General features: G+C 37.4%; 1 protein-coding gene and 1 pseudogene across 6 annotated transcripts in view; one reads left to right on the top strand and one right to left on the bottom strand.

The window, feature by feature from the left end:
• The window catches only part of ART3 (ADP-ribosyltransferase 3 (inactive)), an 85,747-nt gene that overhangs the window by 26,745 nt on the left and 32,336 nt on the right, over positions 1-26,666 (bottom strand). For 2 of the 5 annotated variants that reach the window (XM_081049350.1, XM_081049358.1), the window contains exon 1: positions 22,865-23,062. The exons of 2 other annotated variants lie outside the window; for them this stretch is intronic. Coding sequence is in view for 1 of the 3 variants with exons in the window: in XM_081049353.1 (XP_080905479.1) it covers positions 22,821-22,862 (42 nt within the window). In the remaining 2 variants the exon portion in view is untranslated. Of the gene's footprint in view, positions 1-22,820; positions 23,063-26,666 lie in introns of those variants that run through there. One more of the 5 variants, XM_081049353.1, reaches the window with a different exon arrangement.
• On the top strand, positions 14,792-15,714 carry LOC308495897 (stabilizer of axonemal microtubules 2-like; annotated as a pseudogene). Its single transcript has one exon. The product of its transcript is annotated as a stabilizer of axonemal microtubules 2-like (transcript).

Here is a 26,666-nt window from a genome sequence, read left to right as displayed (position 1 = left end):
GCTGGAATGGTCTAAGAGAAAACGGAAAGAAAAGGAAATCAGAGAAAGCCAAAACACTCAACTCTTCCAAAAAGTTTTTTTTCTGTAAAGGAGAGAAAAGAAATGAGACAGTGGCTTGAAGGTAGGATTGGGGAAAAGATGAAGAGAATCCAAAAGAAATTTTTTTTTAAATAGGAAATAATAGCACGTTTGGATAATGATTCAGTAGTGTGGTGGTGTTGAGGGGGAGCTGATAATATAGGAGAAAGAGGAGAGAACTGATAACATAAGAGAGAGAGGGGAGAATTACTGGATCAATGTCCAGTCAACAGGGGGGTGGGCCCTAGCAGGACATAGACTTGTGCTCAAATGTTCACAGCAGCTTAATTCATAATAGTCAAAAGTTAGAAACAACCCAAATATTCATCAACTGGTCAATGGAAAAACAAATAGAATCCTAACTGAAGAAAGAAACTTCTTTCTTTAGATCAGTAGTTCTAAAACTGACTGCAGTGATGGTTGCATAATTCTGTGAACATACTAAAAATCATTGAATTATACACTTTAAATTGTATGGTATCTAAACTACATCTCAATAAAGTGTTTTTTAAGAAAGGAGTGAACTATGGATACCTGCAACAACACGAATGAATTGCAAAAGCATTACGCTAACAAGTCAGTCACAATAGGCTACATATTGTATAATATTTAAATGACATTCTAGACAAGGCAAAACTGTAGTGACAGAAAGCAGATCAGTGATTGCTATGGGTTGAGGGAGGAGACTGACTACAAAATGCATGAAAGAACTTGATAAAATGTTTTATATCATGATTGTATGGTGGTTACATGACAATAGACGTTTGTCGAAAGTTACAGAATTAGGAACGGCCAGATATCTCAGTTGGTTAGAATGCGAGCTCTGAATAACAGGGTTGCTGGTTCAATACCCACATGAGCCAGTGATCTGCGCCCTCCACAACTAGATTGAAGACAATGAGCTGCCACTGAGGCCCCCTTGACCCCCATCCCAGGGATGGCCGGTGGCCGGATGGCTCCCTGCAACTAAAGACTGAAAAAGGCAACTGGACTTGGAGCTGAGCTGCGCCCTCCACAACTAGATTGAAGGACAACCACTTGGCGCTGATGGGCCCTGGAGAAACACACTGTTCCCCATATTCCCAAATAAAATTAAAATAAAAAAAGTTATAGAATTGTACACTTAAAATTGGATAAATTTTATTTTTATAAATCATACCTAAGTACATCTAATATTTTTAAAATAACAAACAACAAACTTACCCACATATTCTTTGGAAAGTCTGCATACCCTCATTGTTATTTGTATCTCAGTTTGAATACTATATTGAATACTACTATACAATATTACTATATTGAATACTACTACTATAAAGCATCTGTAATGTTGCAATGGCCAATGGAAAAGGGTGAAAGAGACCTGAAAGATCCAAAGAAGCTTATAGTTGTGATAAGGTAATGCAAAGTATACGTCTCGTAGAGCTGGACGTTAAGGTAAGACAATACAGCACTGAATACATGAGTAAATTACCGCCATCCAAAGACCAAGTAGGATGAGACAGCTCAGTGAAGGCCAGTGACCACTAGAGGTCAGAACCAGAACACAATACCTCTCCTCCAATGGCAGAACTTTGCTCTTTGGAAGGACAGAAGGGGAGAAAGGGAGAAAAGAATTCTGAATGTAACTAAATATTTACTTAAAGAAGACTGTTTCAACTCACAAGTGACTAAATTTTAATTGGCAAGATTAACGTTTCTACCATTAGTTGATATGAGGATTTGTGAACTAAGTTGATTTCTCTTTTTCATGTGGTTCCCGATCTACATTGTCATTTTGCTACTGGGGAAAATTGTAGTCTGTTTTCTGCTAGCTCTAGCTGTTAGTCTGGTGTCCAGCGTGGTGATATTTAATTGCTGGTTCAGTAACTTACTATTTTCTACAGATTTTGGGTACCCGATTGGTAAATCACTCCATTACAAGCCTCCTGGCATTGGGTATTCTGAAAAACAATTTCTATGTCCTCTCACCTTATTAGGGGGTCCTCCCACAAACCCTAGACGAGCTTCCTTGACGTTGCTGGACATCTTATAACTCAGAGCTGGTCTGTGTCCCAGTTACCTTCATTAGGCCAGAAGGAAAACCTGGGAATTCCATCACAATAACCTTGATTTTGTAGAAAACTGAAGAGGAGCCTTTGTCTACTGCCAACTCATTCTGCTATTTCCAATTTACTGCTTGGGTAGTCCCACGTTAGACATGGTGCTTTTCTAATAGATTTTGGAAATGGCCCAGTTTGCACAAGGAGAGGCAAGAAAATAATCTCCAGTGTTCAAGGATTTCCTGTAACTTATCAGGTTGTTTCTAAACTGCTACATCAGCCTTTCCCAGGGTTTCGGTCCAGAGGATCCAGCACACAGCAGTTTAATCTTTTCCCCTTCTCCTTTTCTTTCTGTTCTGGAATCAATTTTTCTACTCCCAATTCCTGTTTAGGGTACTTCTTATGTTGTTTCCTCCTCCTCTGTCCTATGAACCAACTTGTTCTGGCATTATCTAACTTTCCTTCCTTTGGACTAAATCTTCAAGGTGATCAGCATACAAATAGAATAGACTTTACAGAGGGAATGAAAAGTATATCTATTTAGTATTTTCAAAATAATTCACAATATTATTCTATAACATTCCATATATAATGATTATAATGTAATATATTTGTGGACATGTTTATGTTGGTAGATTTTTAAGCCTCTAGGCTTTAATTCTCAACTTCCTTTTCCACTACAGTAAGACATTTTCTTACCAAGGACAATGGGTCTCTATGGCAATGATTTCAAAGTGTGTATGTGTACGTGTGGAGTGGGTTATAGTAAAGTGTGAGATGTATAGTATTTCAAAAGAAACTCCTTCAGAAATTTCTCATATGTCACTCATGATACATGTCAGTGGATCTCCGCATCTCCTAGAATGCTTAGTATGTCTTTCACACTGTAGGCACTTCATAAATGTTTATGAAATAAGGAAAGAGAGGGATGGAGAGAGGGAGGAAACAAAGTCCGTAGCCTTACTAGGTTTAAGATTTCCAGGATAAACGTTAACAGGAACAGCATCAGCCTCGTTAGTCACTGGGGGCAACAATGTAGGTTTTGCAACTAGATTTAATGTCTACTTCCTTGGGAAGCAGCTTTTCTTATAGGGACTTTCCAGTGAAAGTGATGAGGTACCCTGTTTCTGGTCACTAGAACTTATAATTTTGGTCTCACTGAACTTTTGGAGGAACTATGACTTGAAATCACCTTTCCGACTCAGCAGTCTCATACTATTAGACCCTGTCAAAATCAGATACAGTCATAAATTCACATACAGCACTATGTGCCAGACCATAGAGTTCAATGTCAATGCTTTAATATTTGTGAATTAACTTTATTTCTTCACCATTGTGACAGGAGCACTGGCAAGTGGGAAGCACTGAATTATCAGTATCTTCCTAGGTGCTGGTTAGAAACTATAGCCACGTGAATGCAATACCTCTATACCTCACTGCCTCTGAATAGGGGCACACAGATTTACACAAAGAAGCAACTCCCAAATATTGATTGAATGCTATGTGTTCGGTCAGGTGAGAGGTAGTGAAAATTTAAGACCTAGTCCTTAGCCTCAAGATACTGTCTGGTGATGGTAACAGACTTAAGATGAGAAAGTTTGGGAATCATGATACGGCTAGGAAGGAACAGAGAAGTATTGATAGGAAACAAATTCTTTCTCACAAATAATTTGGCTTATAATTATCCTTCCTTCCGAATACATCAATTTTAAAGTATCTATTTTCTAAGGCCTCATAAAGTTAACTTTTTAAATTAAGAAAATGTTATACAAGTAATACTTATGAATGGCTTAAAGATCAACTATTTCAGAGAGCTTATATTTAAAAACTTCAGCGTTTAACATTATCTTCCTGGTACTCATTTTGTAATAGGAGGACATTAGCTACTCTTACCCTTCCCTTCATCTCCTTTCTGCCTTCTACTTTCCAACTTCTGTCAGTTCTGTTATCTTTGTGTCTGAGGAAAACCAGGATAGCTCAGAGGTAAATGTGGCTGAGGGGGCGTGAGTGAATGAAGAGTATAGAAGAAGAAGAGGTCAGAGAGGTAAAGAGTCTGGTATGTAGGTCCTCAAATACCCTGTAAACCTTTCTATGATAACACTGACTGAAATTGTCAAGATTGGAGGTGGAATTAACACCTGAAACCACTACTTCTTCTGTCAGAAATTTCTAGAAAACCTTTTGGCAGTATTTTTGTGCCCTTAACATGCAGAGGTACTATAACATGCTACAAGGTATGATGAGGGTAAGAAAGGGATGATGGTTAAGCCTCATTCAAATCTTGGCAGTGAACAGGACTGGACAACCTTCAGAGAGCAGGCTAACCCAATTCCCATGATGCCAGGCCCATAGACAGAGACTCCAGTAGTGTCAACCCAGATCCAGTGCATCATTCCTTCATTTATTTATTCTCCACACCCCTCTAGTTCATTACTTCCTTCCATTCAAAGTTGCTTCTCCTTAAGTAGTCAAAAAAACCCAGCTCTATTTCCTTTCTTATACCATGCGTAATTTAATTATCATCATTATTATCTATGCAATGGCCACACATATTTTTATAAAATCTTAATTTAAGAGCAATTAAAGCAATAGTTATATTTTTATCTGTATTTTTTTCTCCATGCAACACAAAATTGATTAATTAACATAGACAGGAAGAAAAATCATTTTTAAATGGGATGGAAAATAAGCTATTTTCATTTATTTATCAGCTCTAAGAGATGCAAAATTGCATGGATTGAAGATGGAACCTTGTGGATTGAAGACACAAAACAAGGGTAACATGGTCTGATTACTAATTGGAAAGGCCTTGTGGAAGTTATGCCCTCCTAAGTAAGAGGACAATAAAAGGAAAAATAATTTTTACTTGTAGTCCTGTACATTTCCTTTTTAAATGCACAGAAGAACAGAATTAAACAGGTGAGAATTGTCTAAAACATGAAGAAGAGAGCAAAACTCTGTCCCTGGGCATGACTAGTGTTATAATCAAAGGTTCAGTTATTAACTCATTCCCAAAGCTGGAAGCCCCCATGAAGTAACTATTGTTGGAACATCATTCAAACTTAAAAGGAAACTGAAGATAACTTAATGCATTTTAATTTAATCTTACTCCCAACTGGAACAGGAAATTTTAGCTTTTAAAAAAAGGGAAGCAAAAGTAAAAGGGGTAGTCCCGTTTGTAGATGGGAAGAATTGATGATTACAAAATAGGTCTGGTACATTTCCTTTTTCTTAATGCTTTGGTTTGCTATCTTATTTTTTTAATTGAGATAAAATTGTCATACAACATTATATTAGTTTCAGGTGTACAACATAATAACTTAATATTTGTGTACTCTACAAAGTGATCACCACAATAAGTCTAGTTAACCCGTCACTATACAATAGACCCCTTTCATCCATTTTGCCCACCCTCTCATCCTCTTCCCCTTTGGTAACCACCAATTTGTTCTATGATTCTATGAGTTTTGTTTGTTCACTTATTTTGTTTTTCAGATTCCACAGATAGGTGGTATCATATTAATTTTTCTCTAATGTATTTCACTTATTTCCTTTGCTGTGCAGAAGCTTTTTAGTCTGATGTATTCCCATTTATTTTTGCTTTTGTTGCCTTTGTTTTAGTTAGATCCAAAAATTCATCACCAAGCCAATATCAAGGAAATTACCACCTGTTTTCTTCTAGTTTTATGGTTTCAGGTCTTACATTCAAATCTTTAACCCATTCTGAGTTAATTTTTGTGTATGGTGTAAGATGGTGGTGTAGTTTCATTCTTTTGCATGTAGCTGTCCAGTTTTCCCAACACCATTTACTGAAGAGACTATCCCTTCCCCATTGCATGTTCTTGGCTCCTTTGTCATAAACAAATTGACCATATATGTGTGAAATTATTTCTGGGCTCTCTGTTCTGTTCCATCAATCTATGTGTCTGTTTTTATGCTAATACTATACTGTTTTAATTACTATAGTTTCATAATATAGACCAAAATCAGGGAGCATACCTCCAGCTTTGTTCTTTCTCAGGATTGCTTTGGCTTTTGGGGTCTTTCTTGGTTCTATACAAATTTTTAAATTGTTCTAGTTCTGGGAAAACTGCCATTGGAATTTTGATAGAAATTGTATCTGTAGATTGCTGTAGGTAGCACGGATATTTTAACAATATTAATTCTCCCAATCCAGGAACACAGAATATCTTTCCAATTTATTGTCTTCAATTTCTTTCACCATTTTATAGTTTTCAGTATACAGGTCTTTCACCTTCTCAATTAAATTTATTCCTAGGTATTTTATTCTTTTGATGCAATTGTAAATGGGATTGTTTTCTTTCTGATAGTTCTCTTCTTCTGATAGATATCTCTTCTGGTAATTTCTCTTTATGATAGTTCACTAATAGTGTATATAAATGCAACAGATTTCTGTGTATTGATTTTGTATCCTGCAAGGTTACTGAATTCATGTATTAGTTCTATCAGTTTTTTTGGTGGAGTCTTATGGGTTTTCTATATATACTATCATATCACATGCAGATAGTTACAGTTTTATTTCTTCCTTTCCAATTTGGATGCCTTTAATTTTTCTTGCCTAATTGCTGTGGTTAAGACTTCCAAAACTATGTTCAATAAAAGTAGCAAGAATAGGAATCCTTGTCTTGTTCTTGATCTTAGAGGAAAAACTTTCAGCTTTTCACTCTTGAGTATGTTAGCTGTGGTTTTGTCATATATGGCCTTTATTATTTTGAGGTACATTTCCTCTACATCTACTTTGTTGAGAATTTTTATCATAAATGGATGTTGAAATTTGACAAATGCTTTTTCTGCATCTATTGAGATGATTATATGATTTTTATCCTTCATCTTGTCAGTCTAGTATTTCATGTTGATTGATTTGTGGATGTTAAACCATCCTCTCATCCCTGGAATATATCTCACTTGATTGTGGTATGTAATCCTTTTAATTTATTGTTGAATTCAGTTTGCTAATATTTTGTTGAAGATTTCTGCATCTATGTTCATCAGGGATATTGGCCTATAACTTTTCTTCCTTTTTTGTGTGGTGTCCTGGTCTTGTTTTAGTACCAGGGTAATACTGACCATAAAATAATAATAATAAAAAAAGAGTCTGAAAGAATTCTCTTCAATTTTTTGGGAGAGTTTGAGAAGGATAGGTATTAAATCTTTTTTGAATGTCTGGTAGAAGTCATCAATGAAGCTGTCTAGTCCTAGTTTTTTGTTTCTTGGGAGATTTTGATTACTGATTCAATCTCCTTACTAGTAATTGGTCTGTTCACATGTTCTATTTCTTCATGATTCAGTCTTGAAGATTGTATGTTTCTAGGAATGTATCCATTTCTTCTAGGTTGTCCAATCTTTTGGAGTATTATTGTTAATAGTAGTCTCTTATGATCCTTTGTATTTCTGTGGTATCAGTTGTAGCTTCTCTTTTATTTCTGACTTTATTTATTTGAGCCCTCTCTCTTTTTCTTAGTGAGTCTAGCTAAAGGTTTGTTTATCTTTTCAAAGAAGCAGCTCTTAATTTCATTGAGCTTTTCTATTTTTATTCTCTATTTACTTCTGCTCTGATCTTTACTATTTCCTTCCTTCTACTAACTTTGGGCTTCATTTGTTCTTTTTCTAGCTCCCTTAGGTTTAAAGTTAGTTTGCTTGAGATTTTTCTTGTGTGTTCTTTTTTGAGGTAGTCCTGTATCACTATGAACTTCCTTCTAAGAATTAGTTTTGCAGCATCCCACAGATTGGGTATGTTGTATTTATATATACACATTTGTCTTTTGGTATTTTTTAATTTCCCTTTTGATTTCTACATTGACCCATTGGTTGTTCAGTAGCACATTGGTTAATCTCCACATATTTGTGATTTCTCCAGTTTTCTTCTTGTAATTGAAGGGGTCAAATATGTGGTGATGGAATGATAACTAACTCTGGGTGGAGAACACACAATGCAATATGTAGATGATGTATTATAGAATTGTACATTTGAAACCTATATAATTTTACTAACCAATGTCACCCCAACAAATTTAATGGAAAACTTTAAGAAAGGAAATAAATCCTTTTAACATTTCTTATAAGATTGGTTTAGTGATGATGAACTCCCTTGGTTTTTGCTTGTCTGGAAAATTCTTTATCTCTCCTTAAATTCTGAATGATAATCTTGTCAGGTAGACTATTCTTAGTTGAAAGATTTTTCCTTTCAGCATTTTGAATATTTTATACAACTCCCTTTTGGTTTGCAAAGTTTCTGTTGAAAATACCTTTGAGAGGGGTTCCCTGTACATAGCAAGTTGTTTTTCTCTTGCTTCTTTTAAGATTCTTTAACTTTTGATATTTTGCTTACAATGTGTCTTGGTGTGGCTCTCTTTGGGTTGATCTAATTTGGAACTCCCTGTGCTTTCTGGACCAGGATATCTGTTTCCTTCCCCAGGTTAGGGGAGTTTTCAGCTATTATTTCTTCAAATAAGTTTTCTGCCCTTTCTCTCTCTTCCTTTTGGGACCCCTATCCCTATACTGAGACCCCTATCCCTATCCCTATTCTGCTTGATATTGTCCTATAGGTCCCTTAAGCTATCTTCACTTTAAATTTTGTTTTCTTTTTGCTGCTCTGGGTGAGTTCCACTGCTTTGTCTTCCAAGTTGCTGATCTGTTCTTCTGCTTCATATAGTCTGCTGTTGAACTTCTCTAGCGCACTTTTCAGTTCAGTTATTGTATTCTTCAGCTCTGTGACTTCTTTTTGGTACTTTCTTATGTTTTCTATCTCTTTGTTGAAGTTCTCAGTATGCATCCATCCATTCTTATCCTGAGTTCAGTGAGCAACTTCATGACCATTACTTTGAACTATTATCAGATAGATTACTTATTTCCATTTCATTAAGGTCTTTTACTTAGGTTTTGCATTATTCTTTCATTTAAGACCTATTCCTGTATTTCCCCATTTTTTCTTGACTCTATTTGTTTCTATGTATTAGGTGAAAGAGCTACCTCTCTCAGTCTCGAAGGAGTGACCTTGTGTAGGAAACAGACCTTATCGTTCAACCTTGCCCTAGCTCTTGGTTGTCTCTCTAACCTTTGTGATTGTCTAATTAGCTTAATTTATTTTTGATAGGTCCCAGTTGTTGAGGGTACACCAAGACCTGTCAGTGTTCCAAAGGGAGGGATTTCAGTCAGCACCTAGTTTCAAACTGATTGGAAACCAGATCCTTAGGCAGAAGCTTTTAAAGTATTCAAGTATACAGAGTCCTGTGAGACTGCAATTATAAACACTGGTGACGCTCAGACTGGGAGATCTGGAAATGTTCCTTGGATGACAGCTGCAAAAGTTGAGGCTTAGAGTGTGTAAGCTCCATTCTGGGAGGTACCAGTGAGCTGTCATGAAGCCAAGGGAGGGAGCCAGGACGGTGTTCTCCTCCCTGTGTTCCCCAAGAGTGCCTCTAGCCTCTAGAAGTGTGGCCAACCTGAAGCCTGTCCCTCAGGCTGAAGCTCCAGTACAATGGGCTTTTTCCAGAGCCCGGTTGGGGGTTAGGTTTCAGTCTTCTGTCTGCGCAGTGCCCTCAGTATGGTAGCCTGCCCAGAACTGTCTTTCTGATTGTTACAAACCCATGGGGCCCAGGCACACAAGACCCCCTTGGCCACTGGGGTCAGAGCCCGTTGTGTGGAGTGCACTTGCCTGCCAAATTTAACCACGTAGTGGGAGAGTCCTCCTTATAGCCGGGCACACCTGTGGCTTTAGCAAGGGAGTGGGAGAATGTTGTATCTGTGTGCACCTGCCTGCACTAGGAAGGTAAAGGGAGAGTGCAAAAGTGGCACCTGCCAGAACCTCCATCTCTGGAGAAAGTCCCACCTGGTCCCTGCTCCTCCAGCAGACACTTTAGGATGGTAGCAAATACTCTCCCTCACATACAGACGAGACACTTGTCAAACTGCTGCTTTTTGTGCTGGAACCCAGAACAAGTGAGTCCAAGTGCAAGCCTTTTAAAGAGCATCTCAAGTCTCTACAGCCTTTTGGGTTCCCTGGATATGAGCCCCACTGGTTTTCAAAGACAGATGTTTTTAGGGCCTTATCTCTCCAGTGCAGGTCTCAAAAGTTGGGGTGCCTGATGTAGGGTACAAATTTCTCAGGGAGATGCTCCAGACTTGCGAGATCCCTCCCGATTGTGGGTCACTGTCTGTGAGTGAGGGTTTGGCAAGACCCCTTCTCTGCCTTTCCTACCTGGCTTGATGTGGCCCTCTTATCCTTTCTCGGAGAGGAGCTGTTCAGCTAGTTTTCAGAACTTTTACAGCAGAAATTGCTCCATGTATAGAAGATTTGGTGTGACTGTGGGAGGAGGTGAGTTCAGATTCTTCCTCCACCAGCATCTTGGACCACCTATCAGTCTGATAGCTTTCTTACATGTGTCTCACCATCTGTAACAGCATTCTTTTCTGAAATAATTTTTCATTTAGCTCCTACCTAATCCTACCCCAAATACCAAATTCAAGTGTTCTCATTAGCTTTTATCTAAAACTGAGAAAGGGCTACCATTAAACTATGTCAATAGCATTGATGTCTAATATTGTCCTTAGAACATTCAGGGAAAGACACTCTAAAAATTCATGTGGAAATCCACTTCTATGGCTCACAATCCTTATGCTTTGGCATTCTTCTCATTCACTTTTTAAACCAACATTTACTAAGCACTTAAGTATCAGACACTACAGGTGCTTAGGACACACACACACACACACACACACACACACACACACCAGTCTCCTATCCTCAAAGAACTCAGTTTATAGGGAGAGAATACCATATAAACAAAAATTATAATATGTGAGGTATGTGCTAATGTCAGAAATATACATGGGTGCTATGGGTCCATAAAGGAGGGCAACTACTTCAGCTTGGGATGGGAGAAAGATGCTGAAAGGAAATGACAATTCAGTTGAATATTGGAGAGAAAATAAGTGTTAGTCAGGAAAAAGAAAAGCAGTCAGCAATCCAGGCAGACTTAAAAGCATATACAAAGCATTGAAGGCATAAAAGGGTAGCACATATTCAAGAAAATGCAAGATATACAGTATAACTAGACGGTATATGTCTTACAGAGCAGAGAGGAAGGCTGGGAGGAAAGCAGGAGCTAAGATCATAGCAAAACCTTGTGTGTAATACTTAGTAATTGGGACTTTTCTGAACTTGCAATATAAAACCATGATGTAGGGGAGAAACATAATCCAATTTCAGAAAGGCCTTTTTTCTTTCTGGAACAAGAATATGGATTAGCAAGAAGTTTTAATTAGAAGCAAGGAAATGTACTGACAGATTTGAGAAATCCAAGTGAGAAGTGGCAGGAGCCTAACCTATATCAAACCAGTATAATGGATCTAGACTCAAAAAGGTTTGGTCACAAGTTAGATGGGGTAAGGATGGGAGTATAAGTGGGGTAGCATAAGAAAAAGGAAGAAGTTTGACCTGATTCCAGATTTCTGACTGAGGCATCTGAACGAATAGGTACAATATCAATCAAAATAATCAACAGAAGCAGGTTTTAGGAAGAAGTTTTACTTCAAAGTAATGAATTTGAGATCCCTAGAAGATGTCATAAACAAGATATCCAATAAGCAGTTGAATTTATGGTTCAGAGAGAAATCTGAGATAGTGATTCCAATTTTAGAGTCATTAGCTACATTAATTTTCTATTGTTGCTGTAACAAATCATAGACTTAGTGGCTTAAAACAACACAAATGTATTATCTTAAGAGTTCCAAGGTCAGGAATCCAACATAGGTCACCACGGGCTAAAATCAAGGTGTTGGCAGGGTTAATTCCTTTGAGGCTCTAGGGGAGAATCAATTTCTTTTCTCATTCAGGTTGTTGGCAGTATTTGTTTCCTTGAGTGTGTAGGACTGAGAGCCCATGTTTCCTTGCTGGCTGTCTGCTGAGAGCTAGTCCCATATTCTGGAGGCCACCACATTCCTTGGTTTGTGTCCCCATTTCGGTTTCCTCAAGGCCAACAACAGAAAGTGGAGTCCCTCTAACACTTGAATCCCCCCTTCCTCTTCTTTTGTAGTATCTAACTGTTCCTCTTTCACTCTGAAGTGCCCATGTGATTTCATTGGTTCCGCTTAACTTATCCATGTATGTGTTTTAAGATCCATAACCTTAACTCTATTTGAAAGGTTCCTCTTGCCATGTAACATAACATATTCATAGGACATACTTGGGGGCCATTATTCTTCCTACCATATTAGCCAATACATGTGGTGAACCTGAATGCAGAGGATAGTACCCTAGAGAACACTGGCATTTAGGTGCAGATTGAAACGAGTTCAGGAAGAAAATTAAGAAGGAGACTAAATAAAAGTTTCAAGAAGAGGGATTTTCACGAGGGAGAAAACAGCTGATTATCAAGAACCCCCAAAAGTCAAGCTAGATAAGAAACAAAGAGCCCTTTGAACTTGGTTATATAAGAGTAATGAGTAACTTATGATATAGTTCCAAAACAGAAAAAATCTGACATCAGTATGTTAAAGGAAAAACAGGAGAATGTTAAGACTATGCAGAGAGAGTGCTAAAAGGATGGGAAGATAACGATGATAATTGTGTTAGTCTGCCAGTGCTGCCAAAACAAATACTACAGATTGGGAGGCTTTCAAAAACCAGAAATTTATTTTCTCTCAGCTCTGGAGGCTGGAAATCCAAGATTAAGGTGCCAGCAGGTTTGGTTTCTCCTGAGGCCTCTCACCTTGGCTTGCAGACGGCCACCGTTTCTGTCTTCGTAGGACCTTTTTCTCTGTGCACTCCCCCAGACACCACTTTTACTGGATCAGGGCCCCACTCTTATGACCTCATTTAACTGTAATTATCACCTTCAAGGCCCTATCTCCAAATATAGTCACATTGCTGATTAGAACTTCAACCTGTGAATTAAGGGGGGCACAACTGAGGTTATGTCATTGATGATGACACCGACGACAACAACGACCCCTAACTTGTACTGAACACTAAGCATGTGCCAAGCACAGTGCCAAGCACTTCACATGTACTGTCATTTCATCCTCAAAGCAACCTTATAAAGAACTAGCATTTCCCTTACTTTATCATTTATAGAGTTAAACAAGATCATGCATCTAGAAGTGGCAATCTTGATCTTATAGCTTGAGCCCATGAACTCAAAAACTATGCTACCTCTACTTTTTCAATAGCTGTAACGGAAAGGAAACGAATAAGACAGCACCCACGTACAGTACAGTAACTATAATTGATAACAATGCACTGCATATTTGAAAGTTGCTAAGAGAGCAGATTTTAAAAGTTCTCATCGCAAGAAAAAATCTATGTACATGATGTTACCTAGACTTATTGTGGTGATCATTTCCCAACGTGCACAAATATTGAATCATGATGTATACCTGAAACTAGTATGTCATATGCTCAGTACACCTCAATGAAAATATATAATTATTTGAAGGGAAAAGAAGACTTGACTTTATAAGGCAAACAGGAGGAGATATAATAGAAGATCAATCACACAAGGTTCCCGCCCTGGAAAGGCCTCTCAAGTTTAACAATCACCACCATCATTTTAACATCAGAAAGTATGTTCTGATTTTCTAACCAATAATTCACAGATTTCTTGACTATCACGCCATCAACACCCCTTATGCTGATTTTATAAATGTTAGTGCTACACGTCTACTCATATTTGGTTAGTGGTTTATTCTGTATCATTCACCTCTCTTTGCCAGACATGTATCCATGTTGTAGTTCTCCAACTCATATTTATAGTCAGCCTTCTACATCTGTGGTTTCAGCATCCAGAATTCAACCCACCACTGATCAAAAACATTCAGGGGAAAAAAATCCCATAAAGTTCCAAAAAGCAAAACCTGAACTTGCCACATGCTGAATCCACACAAAGGAAGTAATGTGTAGACATATCCTGCAGTTGCCTGTGTGCACATATAGGTTACATGCTAATGCTACGCCATTTTAAGGGACTTGAGCAGCCCAGGATTTCAGTATCTATGGGGGTCCAGGAACCAATCCCCCTTGGATTCTGAGAGATTGCTGTATAGCATTTGCTTGTTTTTCCTCTTAGGCAAAGTCCATCGCCCTTAATTCTACTGAACTTTACTAATTCATTTCTCTGAATTGTCATAGTCACTTGGTAGTTTTAGTTGCCCGCCAATTTAGGATTGCCTGAAGATGTAATGAGAGTATGGCATGGCAAGTAAAAGACATTTATTTTTTCTGACATATCTACAAGGAGAAAATCAATTGAGAACTATTGAGAATGTAAGCAAAAAGCCTCTTCATTCAAGTTTTTAGTTAGAGAAACAAGAAAGTTTCAAAGGTGGAACTCACAATCTTTTAAATTTAAGACTAAGAAATACCCTTTTAAAAATACATTGTACATTTATTTTTAAAAATTCAATTTCACATTAATCAATTAAAAAGTAAGCAGGGAGAGGACCCTGGGGGCCAAGAGCATGAGGAGCTGGTTTCTGTGTAAGATCTGTCCTCATGGAAACCTAAGGGTGTAGGGAAATTCTGGCATGTCTTACCCCACAATGGGAATATTTGGAAAAATATCCTACACGTGGCAATGTTCGTTCAGCTCAGAGTCTTAAACCCAAGCAAGAATTTTGAGCATGCTGTGGTAAAATGGAAGGAATAACAACATTTAAATGATTATAGAGCTTGGGACATTCAGAAAAGTGAACCTTATAAACAGGAACAAACTTACTATGCCCCTGCTGTGAAATTTGGAAATTCAATTACATTTCAGGATGACTATGCTCCTCAGAAGACACAGCTCAGGCAAAGTTTTAAACCCAGCTCTGTGGTCCAACATCCTACAGTCCCTTTTAATGGTGATACAAGTCATCACTTTGATTATGTGCCTTATCAGCTAGAATCCAAGTCTGCAAGGCCAAAAGAAGTTTACAAGCCTGCGAGCCACCCTCTGAGTCTCTCACAACCCACTGATACGACTTTCAGGGTCTTGCTGGTGAAACTGCAAAAATCTGCCAACCTGCATACACCAGAGTGGCCCAAAATGCGCAATTTGAAGGAAGCACTGAATCCATGAAAGTTTTCAACCATGGAAAATCCCATCACCTGAAGTCAAGAAAGTACAAGAACAGTGCGTCCCTCCTACAGGTACATGCAGTTAAACAGCACAAGCCATTTCCAGGGTGTTCCGATCAGGCCAAACACACAGTCCCCAGCAGGCCTGTTCCTCATAGAAGACATAACAACTTTTCTTTCCAAGGAAAACACAGCACAAAGGAAGGTTTTCCAGCGTGGGAAAGTTGTCATCAAGGACTTATTCAAAAGCAGCAGCAGATTATCAACCCATGTGGAAAATTTGATGGTTTGATCACTTTTAGACTTTACTATGTGCTACATGAATTGATTCCAATGGAGAGTTGCAAACCTTTAAATGTTCATTTTCAGAACTCTATTTCACTTAATAACGTAACCACGTACTCTATAGAGTATGCACCGAAGAAACAGGAAATCTGCCCCGCTAGCTATCCTTCTCCTCCACGTTATATCTTTGAAAATACAAATTCCCTAGGTCATAAATTCTCCAGAAAATCATGACCACAGTGAAAATCAGCAAATCATGTTTAAAAGGATGGTAACTCAAAGGATTGTCTAAAGGGCAAAACCAGTTTCTTATAGTAAAAAAAATTATGAGATAGCTAAAACAAATCATTTTTTAATTTTTAATCAAGAAAATTGGAAAATTTATGGGAAATCAGGATCTTAAAATCCATTTTGTATTGGTATTTTAACCAACGTTGTTCTTTAATAAGCGTTTCTGAAAGCTGAATAACATACATTCCCACTGCAACTATTTTAATACTTAGCATACTATTTAGTAGCTTGTCTCCAATCTATTATCATTTATACTTGTGTTTATAACTGTGGCAATTATATAGTTATTCACATACCAGTTATCTTTACCAAGTGCAGGAAGACTACCTAGAACACCACTGCAAGTGATACATGGATTCCTCTTCCAAGGCAACAGTATTCAGTTTCCTCAGACTTCAAGGCATCTACAAAGTGTACACTGAGTCAAGTTGGTGGGTGGTGTTAAAGACAACGGCACTGCCCCTCACCATGTTCAAGTTAGTAAGAGCCACCGTGATGTGACAAGGAGAAGCTCCGTGGGCTGGGCATCAAAGAATCTGAGTTCAAGTTCTAATGACATCAGTTTCTATTTGTGCCACCCTAGGCCAAGTGACTCATGTCTGAGCCTCAGTGTCTTCATTTGTAAAAGGATATCTGCCCTGCCCACCTCACACAAATTGTGTTTTGCACATCAGATCATATGCTACATCGTAATCCATAAAGTCTAAGGCTAAACAAATATCAGGGATCGTTAACAAGTGACTTCATCTCTTTTTGTACCCGTTTTCTCTTTTTTCAAATTAGGATAATTACCTACTCAATAGTCACTTTCTGGCTTGTGGCAAGGTTTGTAAAAGAACCTAATTTGCTTCAAGCTTACGAGCAGGATGATTTCTGAGAAGTCCTGCCCTCTAAGCTTCATAAGCACCTGAGTAGTTGTTACAGAGAACGGATTGAGGGGAATAATGTGGTTTGAATGGCAGTATTTCCAGAAAAAAAGAGAAAAAAGCATTTGCTAGAGTAGTTTTAAGAATGACTGACAGCTCTGAAAGAAATCTTCAGGGTAACGTCAGATAATTAAGCACCTGAATGCCATGCCCAGAGTCACAGCTCAGAAGTAACAGGCTCAGTCTGGAGCATAATTATGTCTTCCTCCTCCAGTATGAAGGGAAGCACTAAGAAGGGAGGAAAGGAATGATTCCAGTTCTAGTATGAAGGGAAGCACTAAGAAGGGAGGAAAGGAATGATTCCAGTAAGTGAAACGGAAATAACATTGAATTAATAAATGCTGAAAATTTCCTAATGAATTAAACTCTTACTGGGTGTTTTTTTTCTTTGATAAGTGATTGCATTATGGGAGAATATGATTTATTTTATCATAAAGTTTAGTCTTTTGTGGCTTTTAGATTTGTTTCAAACTCATATACTTAACCGAAAATAAGTCCATCAACATTTGGTTAAAATATTTTTAATTATTTGAAAGTAGTGTGTTTTTATTTATACTTGTATTTATTATACAAATGCAAATTATGATATGTAAGATTTTATATCTCAATGCAACATTAGTAAAGCATCAATAAAAGTAATTTTAAAAAAGTAAGGATGGAGAAAGAGAGAGAACAGGATTGGGGATGTGAATAAATATTGGGAAAAAAAGCAAGAGGAAGAAAACTAAAAGAACTTTGGCCTTTGACTTTCCAAAGCAAACACCTGCCTTTAGATTCTTCCCCTGCACTGTGAATCCAAAGGCAACAGAAAAAAAGGCACTATTGCTGTTTAGAAATTTTAATTCAAAACAGAGGGGGAAATGCCCTAACTATGGAAAGAGACAAATGTTAAGTTGCTTCTGCAGCAAAGACCACATGCTTGCTGTGTTTGTAGTATGTGTGGATATAAATAGGTAGGAAATTCCTTCTGCTTTTCTCACCTTTTAAATAACTAGTTTCTTTTTTTCCGTTTTCTTTTTGCCCAAGGTGACAGAAAGACCAAAATGAATTTCTCTATGCAGATGCATCAGCAATGATTGATTCCTAGAGTTATAAAGCTTACTGAGTCAGTAACTGTTAATGTATGTATTTTATCAACTTTCAATTTCACTCAAAGACGAAATCCATTTTTAGAGCAATATGGAACCCTCCACCTCTGGCAGTTCTAGGAAGCTCAGGTTCAGTCTCTGCATTATCTGGTAACCAGACTCAAGAAACTCATTCCGACTCCCAAAAGTCCTATCTACAGTATTCCCCACAATATAATCTTTCTTCAGTTTTAAAGAATACAAACCCAAATACAATTTAAACAATACAAAGCCACTGACTGTTACAATGGCTACCAAGTTGGCATTTTAAAAAATAGGTAATCTCAATATTAAGATGAAAAAGGCATTCACACTAATCAAAATACATTCATGAAAGTGACAGCAAAACTTGGCTAAATTCTAAAAAAAAAAAAAAAAAAATACTTGGCTAAATTCTAAACGAAGTTCTATTCTACTTAATCTTATTGTACAGACTGTACCTAGTAGTTCTGAGCAATCAGCACTTTACTAATAAAGGCTTCCTCGCTGACCAACTCGAAGGGATTCCCTGGTTTCCAGCATAGCTGCTATCGACAACAGTCAGCATGCCATGAGAAGCTTCTGAAGAGAAAAGAAAACACTGCCAAAGCATAACTTTGAATATTATGGATAAAAATCATAGTGGGCTGCTTTCAGTGAAGTGAATTCCTTCTCTGAATGATTTAAAAAAAAAAACACACAAAAAAAAACTAGTAACAGATATTGCCTCAGGAGAGGGCAGACCTTTTGGTGTATCTGAATTATTTTTAAGCCACATGTATATTTAGCACGCTGAAAGCCAGTATGACGCAATGGATTTCTGGATTCACAATGCCTCAGTTGAAATCCCAACACAGCCACTTTCTAGCTGTGACCATTTAATAACCATGTGACACTGGACATGTTTCTTACTTCTCTGTATCCAGTTTCCCCATCTGTCAACTAGGGATAATAATAGTTCTCCTTACAGGGTTGGTGAGAGGAATCAAAAAGTTAAGAGAGGCAGGGTCTGGTGCATAGTAAACACTATGTAAGTGTTATACATTATTATTTTTAACTTTTTATTTTGAGTTAATTTTAGACTTATAGAAAGTTGCAAAAATAGTACAGAGTATCCTTATCTCCCTCATTCCTCTTCTAATGTTAACATCTTTCTACAATTATCCAGAACAGAAAATGAACATTGGTACATTATTGTTAACTAAACTTCAGACTTTATTTAAATTTCACCAATTTTTCCACTAGTGTCCCTTTTCTTGAATCCTATCCAGGACCCATACTGCATTTAGTTATTTCTCCTGAATTTCTCCAGTCTGTGACAGTGTCTCTGGGCAGACACAAACTTGACCAAATGATCAAAGTACATATCACTAACAATAAGATATATCAACATTACAAATTCCTTGATTTGATATATTAAAAATGACATATTTTGACAAAAATGTATAAACTCATTCTAATTATGAGAAAACATATGCTAAAACGGAAGGACATTCTATAAAATAACTGATCAGTACTCTTCAAAAGTGTCACTAGTCTTTTTTAACTTTTTAAAAATTAGGAGTAAATTACCTTTTTAATGAACATCTATAAACCATGATGAAATTCCAAAGTTTGGCTAACTTTTCTTTAATTCTAAGTTACAGGTAGTTCCCCACTTATCAATGGAACCCAATTCAAAAGTCCATTAAAAAACCCATTGTTTTCTACGAAGATGATTTTTTTCATATTCCAAGTTCCCTAGAAAATCTAACTAACCTAATATGTATTTTTTTCTTTTTTAGGAAGAAATGTATTAGGGGTCTCAATTTGAGATGTCAGAAATACGAGGTCTGACAATCAAGTTCACGAATTCATCCTAAAAAAAGTGCTACCTACTTCATTGCTGAATATCATTACGGTCACCTTTGAAGTACTCCCCTTGGGAAGCTATGCACTGACTCCACTGCCTAGTCCACCCTTCAAAGCAATTTTGGGACTCTTTTTTTGGAATGGCCATCAGAGCTGTCGTCATATTACCTTTGATGTCCTGAATGTCATCCAAATGTCTTCCTTTCAATATTTCCTTTATCTTCAGGTAAAGAAAGAAGTAATTGGGGACCAGATCAGGTGAGTAGGGAGGATCCAATATAGTTATTTGTTTACTGGCTAAAAACTCCCCTCACCAACAGTGTAGTGTGAGCTGGTGCATTGTCGTGATGCAAGAGCCATGAATTGTTGGCGAAAAGCTCAGGTCGTTTTCGCCTTTTTCATGCAGTCTTTTCAGCACTTCCAAATAGTAAACTTGGTTAACTGTTTGTCCAGTTGGTACAAATTCATAATGAATAATCCTGCTGATATCAAAACAGGTTAGCAACATTGTTTTGACTCTTGATTTGGACTAATGGAACTTTTTTGGTCGTGGAGAATTGGCTGACTTCCATTGTGCATTTTGACGCTTTGTTTCAGGGTCGTATTGGTACAGCCATGTTTCATTACCAGTGATAACATGGCCCAGAACATCGTCTTGCCTCTCCAAAAGGTCTTGGCAAACTTCAATTTTCCTTTGCTTTTGTTCATTGGTTAGCTCCTTCGGAACCATTTTTGCACACACCTTTCTCATGCCAAGAGTTTCAGTTAAGATTTTCTCAACTGTTTCTCTATTAATGTTTACTTCATCTGCTATGCTTCTCACAGTCAGCCAATGAATTTGACGCACAATTCGAGGAACTTTTGCAATGTTTTCATCTGTTCTGCTCGTTACTGGCCACCCTGACCTCTTCATCAGTGACGCATTTTCTCCCCTCAGAAAAACATTTAATCTATTTGTACACTGCCATTTTCTTCATGACACTATCCCCATAAACTTGGACGAACATGTCCCTGATTTCACTTCCACTCTTGCCAAGTTTAACAAGAAATTTAATGTTTGTTCATTGCTCTTATTCAAGCTGAGACATTCTCGATATTGCACACAAAAACATGCAACAACAATAATGAACACCACTCAGAAAGACATCACCACACATCGACATGAACTCGGCTGTGAGACACTGAAATATCAAGGCTACGAAACCTTATCGAGCTGTTTGTACAGTGCTGCCAAGGTAAGCACACGGTGGCAAGTTCTCGAACTCAATTGTCACATCTTGTACATCTCTCTCGTATTCACTCTGTCCCAACCTGATGGACAGTGGGAACTCTGCCTCTTTCCTACTCTACCTAAACACATCCAAAACCCTACTACTCTGCTGCTGTTAAACAATAATGATGGTTCTTGGCAATTCCCAGGCCTGCTCCCCCTTACTCTAAAACTGCTTCCCTTTTCTCTTTCCCTACCTCTTCAGTCCCTGGCAATTTGAGACCTATTTCCCGAGCCCTCACTTTTAGGAATATGTTCACATGCTTCTCTGGCTTTCCAGACTCAGCTTTGGACTCTATACATTCTTCAGATTTGGGGGAGACTCCACAGGTATAAGTAAAAGTCTCCTTCCACTAGTATAACTGGTACAGAACTCCATCCACTAGCTAGGCTGAACCTTGGCATCCTTCCAAATTTGTAAATTTAAACTTCAAGAGCTCTGGAAGGGAATGTCCTGGGATGAGAAGAGAGATAGCAACTAGAGCTACTGTTTAGAATGTAGAATGTACTGAGAATGTAGGCTAGAGCAAAGGAGAAAGGTAGTGGGATGGAAGGATGGGAATATGGGAATATTCACTAACGTCCCACAGCAGTTTCCTTTCTTCCTTCTGGAGCCTTCCCTATTTCCCCTGGAAGGATCTAAGGCCCTCATCTGGTATAAATTCCCAGAGGCAGGGATAGATCTGCTAGCTATCTATTGTACTATTAACTGTTGCCTCAGACCAGAGTTTCTGTCTACTTCACCTAATTGTAGAAAAAACAGTCTTCTCTTTTTCTCCATCACTGGAGTAAGCATCGATTGTTCTGATGTTTTCTAAGAGTTGCTACTGCTAGTCATGATGGAAACTAAAGGATAACATTACTAAAGAAGAACAAGTTTTAAGAGGTCTCATAATAATCATTCTCCTGGTGTTCAGTTAAATATAAATTAAATGGGGCTCTAGACTTCCTCAAGCTTTCTTAATTGCCTTCTCACCAGGACCCTCAGATTCTATTTATCCCAAGTTGTTCCATATTTAGTCTTTCACTCCAATCTTCTTTTGAGTCTTCTATTTTCCAGGGTGCCTTGGGTCTGGGAGTTATAGTCAGACCTCTGAAGTTGCCTTTCAGTCCCTTATTTCATCACAGAAGAAGGGAACTCGAATGTGCTTTCTTACTGCTGCTATCTCGACTCTGCTACTTACTAAATGTGTTAAGTGATTTGGAGGAAGAGTTATATAATGTCTCGAAGCCTCATTTTAAAAAGAGGATAGTGGTGCCCTTGCTTACAGAATTATTTTGAGAACTAGTAAGACACTATATACAATACTTGGCATATGGCAGGCATTCAAACAAACAATGGCAATTATTATGGTCTCCATCACCCATTCTCCTACCTCCGTATACCCAGGCCCCAACTAGTAAAGATGCAAGGTGAGAGAGAGAAAACCAGAGCTGAGGAATGAGCCCCATTTCCCCAACTATACCTCTTACTGCTCACCTACCCACAAATTAAAAGTAAGAATAGGGAAGCAAGAAACATAGACAGTAAGCAAGGTTGTGTGTGGTTCTAAGGTGGAACCAGGAAGCTGGGGAAATCTTAGAAATAGGAAAATGAGAAGAATGTTTAATTGGATTTTTATTAAGAAGAAAAATAGTATTTAGCATAATGTATAAAATAAAAATAATATATATAGCCTATCTAAATATTTAAAAGAGTTGCTTTCAGTCCAAAAGAAAGTTATTTATTCTAAGTATCAATATAAGAAATATTCTAACAAAAAAACGTCCTTCCAATCCTTTTTCACATTTCTGACTATATCTCTAATTTAAAACATTACATTTATGTTAACCCTTAGTTCATACTGGCAAGTCACGTGTACTGAAATGTTCCTTATAAATGGACATCTTACTTACCCTGTTAAAAAAAACATACAAGTAAATCCAATGCAGCTTCATACCTTACATACATAGCTCCTCTAATATTCACATGCAGGGCACATCTCTCCAGGCAAGATCCTTTCGTGCATTAATCTCTTTCTAACTAGCCCTAAAGTAATATCAGCCAGTTCTATTTTCCCTTCTTTTCCAGCGTCTGACTAGCAGAAGTAATAAACTAATGATAAGTGAAGCTACTGCACAATGTTCCCTCTTCGTATGGAATCAAGCCTCCCTCAATTAGTTGTTTATCAAAATGCTCACTGCTTATCTCTAACATGTTTTTATCCCCTAACAATAGGCATGTTGTTTCCCAACTTGGAAAATTAACATTAACATCCACATTGACCTGGCAGTTGTAGATTACAGTCATTTTCCAGGCAGCCAATTTAAGGCCATACACAGAGCTGCCTTTGTTGTGAGAAAAACAATTTCTCTGACGTTTATAGTGATGTTAAGCTGTTTTGTACAACCCACTGCTCCTGGCTCAAATACATGCAAATGGCAGCAAATGTTCTGTGAAGAGTATAGAGCACATTGAAAAGAGGATTAATTTATTCAATGAGGTTAACAGAACTTCATTGTTTCTTCTGTGTTCTAAATTTTGACATATGAAGTTTTAAAATTTTACCTAAATTCTGAAGGAAAGTAATTCATTTTCAAACCCATGTTCTTTTTTTCCTTCTGAATTATGTGAAAAGAAATCAAGTAGCTTCTCTTTGGCATTTGTTAATTATACGCTAATAAAATCAACTTGGCAAAAAATAACGTTCCAAGACAAGTAAATTTGGTTCTAGATAAAACAAACAATATTGATATACTGTTTTTTGCCAGATTAAAAAAAAAAAAAGCATACAATGATTGTTATCTGATAACTCTCCTTCCAAAAAAGTAACACTGTTTTCTTTTCAGAAGAGGAATGGTAAATCAAAATCTTAACTAATTTCCAAGAAAATGAAAGCACCGTAGTTCAATAAATCACCTGTAGCTTAGCTGTTCCACAAAACCCTCTCCTTTGCAATACACTTAATTAAGACAATAGACAACTATCCAACTCCAATCAGATAGCCCATATCTGACCAGCACAAACCGGCATAGGCACAAAGCAAAGTAAATTGATCTGTCAGTTAACTATTTTTCAAATCTTCAATCACTGGCTTATTTCTTCTGTTTGTGCTGATCTTTCAGAGTACAGACATCTGTCTCTCCTTTAAAATCAGAAATTTGTAAAAAAGTTCAGTAATCTTTCATACAAGGTGTGCCAAGGTTCTGATTTCATGCCTTTTGTCATTAAGGAGAGGAAAGGTAAATGTCTGGCAGTGGCTCTCTCGAGCATGGGAAAGTCAGTATGGTGACGGTGGCCACAGAAAATTGGCCCTTCTTTTGTACATGCACTTGAGACTACAATATTTATGGTAGCACATATCATAGATGAAGTCGTCCTTATGAAATGTGAGCTCTGGTACATCTCATTCTCAAACACCAGATTGCATGAGTATTAGTAGGGTACAGCTTTTGCAAATGTCTTCTTATGTCCAAGTCCCAGTAAGAGATCAAGCATAGGCTCAGAAATATCCTTATTCAAAACTGACTGTCTCTTTGGAATGCTTTCAAATAGCAATAAATTATGTACTATTCCTTAAATCTTTAATAACTTTTTAAAATTGTTTTTACAACTTTTTCCAAGTCTTTGGGAAAATATACAGCCTTGCCCAGTGCCTAATGGCTGCCTTGGATATATCCTGTAGGATTCGTCTGATTTCTGGGAAGAGTATTTAGATAATGTTATAAGACAATCACAGAAGGGAGTATTCCTTTAAGGGCTCCTGAACAAAATCCACTGGCAGCTCCCTAAATGCCTTAATCCCATCATAGAAGAGCATCAGGTACTATATTACTGTACATTCAAGAGTTAAGGATTTTTCCTCAATCTTGTTTGGTCTATTCACATTATTTTAGGTGCCTTTCAAATGTGTGACAACCTCTTTCCTTCTATAAACACAAAACAATAGGATTCTGTTATGTTATACTGATTTATAATAAACGGAAATGTTTCCATTTCTAACCCACTTTTTACCAACTAATTTAACTGGACAAAAATATCCTTGATGTTAGTTTTTTCTTTTTTGCAGGCAATATATTTCTCAGAGATTTAGTGGTAGGTTGGGAATTAAATCTTTAAATGCTTTGCATTAATCTCTTCCCACTTGAAAACATTTTAAAACTCTACAATAACTGGATTATTTGGGATTATAAATAAAACTTCAGATGAATCACAGGTTATACAGTTTTTAAACTGAAAGTGTATTTGATTGTTAATTACAGAAACTAGATTAGTTTCCTGGGATTCTCCTTTAAATACAAGGGGTAACTTGTTTGAGTGGGTGAGCCTGGAAGTGTCCAACTCCAGAGACAAGAAAAGGGGCAGCAAACACTACTTAAAGGGCAGAGAATGCAGTCCTTTTTCCTTCTTAATCAAAAAGAGGGCAAAGTGAGATATAATGACTTAGTGAAGAGAAACAACAAAAGGACTAGGAAGACTTGGAAAAGTTTCTAAAACAAAACACAGAAAAGCACATTATCTCTCCTTCCCATCCCCATCTTTACTTAAAATTAAGTAGAGTATCCAGGCAGTATAATTTGCTAAATGCCAAATGAATAATTAGATCTGTCCGATATGTTAACTAGCTACGTGGCTACTAAGCATTTGAAATGTTGCTTCTCCAATCTGAAGACTTAGTACTAAAAATAAAAAAGTCATTTAATGTTTTTATAATGATTACAAATTAAAATGGTAATGTTTTCATGTTTTGGATTAAATAAAACATTTCATCAAAATTAATTTCACCTGCTTCTTTTTACTTTTTAAATGTGGCTTCTAGGGTATTTAAAATTAAATATGTGGCTCACAATGTATTTCTACTGGATAAAGCTAGACAAGACAGTAAATGCTATAAAACCAGTAGCAGAAGAAATCACTATGCACTGAAGAAGGTTTCATGAAGATACCACAACTTAAAGGAAGGGAAGGATTCAGGAAAAGAGAGGAAAGTGCATCCCATGATAGAGAAACCATATTACATGAATAGAAAGAGGAGAGATTTCTGCAGCATTAGATGAGGGGATGTTCTGAAACAAAGAAATCCTCCTGACATGATAGCAGAAAGTATTCAGTCCAGAACAAGTCATAGTCCTGAAGACACACATCTACGGAGCCCGCAGAAATCAGGCAAGCTGTCCTCCACAATAAGTTAGAAAAAGTGCAAAATTTGCAAGACACAAAAAAGGAACTTGGTTGGTTTTGTTCACTGCTCTTCCTTCAATACTCAAGAGTGCAGGTAGGGGGTTGGGGGGGTGGGGATAAGGGGAAAGGCGAAGGGATTAGGAAGCAGCTGGTAACCAACCACAAGATGGCCTCAGGGTTTTTTGAAAATTAATTTGGGGAACATATTCAATAATGTTGTAAAGATTTTGTTGGGTATCCGATGGACATGCGTCCTATTTGGGAGACCACCTCAGGGATACCGTGGATGCCTGATCGTGGCTCTGTACACCAGAAGCTAAACAATAATGAATGCCATCTATAATTTTATATATATAATGTGATGGCTCGGTGCGAGGTCAGAGGGATAGTGGGTGGGGGGAGGGGGGTCCACAGTGTAAGGGATATAAATGATGAACGTCTAAGTATTACCTTGTCTTGTACACCTGAAACTAATAAATTAAAATAAAATAAAATAAAAAAGCATAGAAAGAAATTAAAAAAAAAAAAAAAAGAGTGTCAGGCATGTAAGTGACGCCTAAAGTAAATATTTGTTAAATGAA

This window comes from Rhinolophus hipposideros (assembly GCF_964194185.1).
Source record: "Rhinolophus hipposideros genome assembly, chromosome: 1".
NCBI classification, from domain to species: Eukaryota; Metazoa; Chordata; class Mammalia; order Chiroptera; family Rhinolophidae; genus Rhinolophus; species Rhinolophus hipposideros.
The sequence above is the reverse complement of the archived record's forward strand: the minus strand, read 5'-3'. Positions and strand labels throughout refer to the sequence as shown.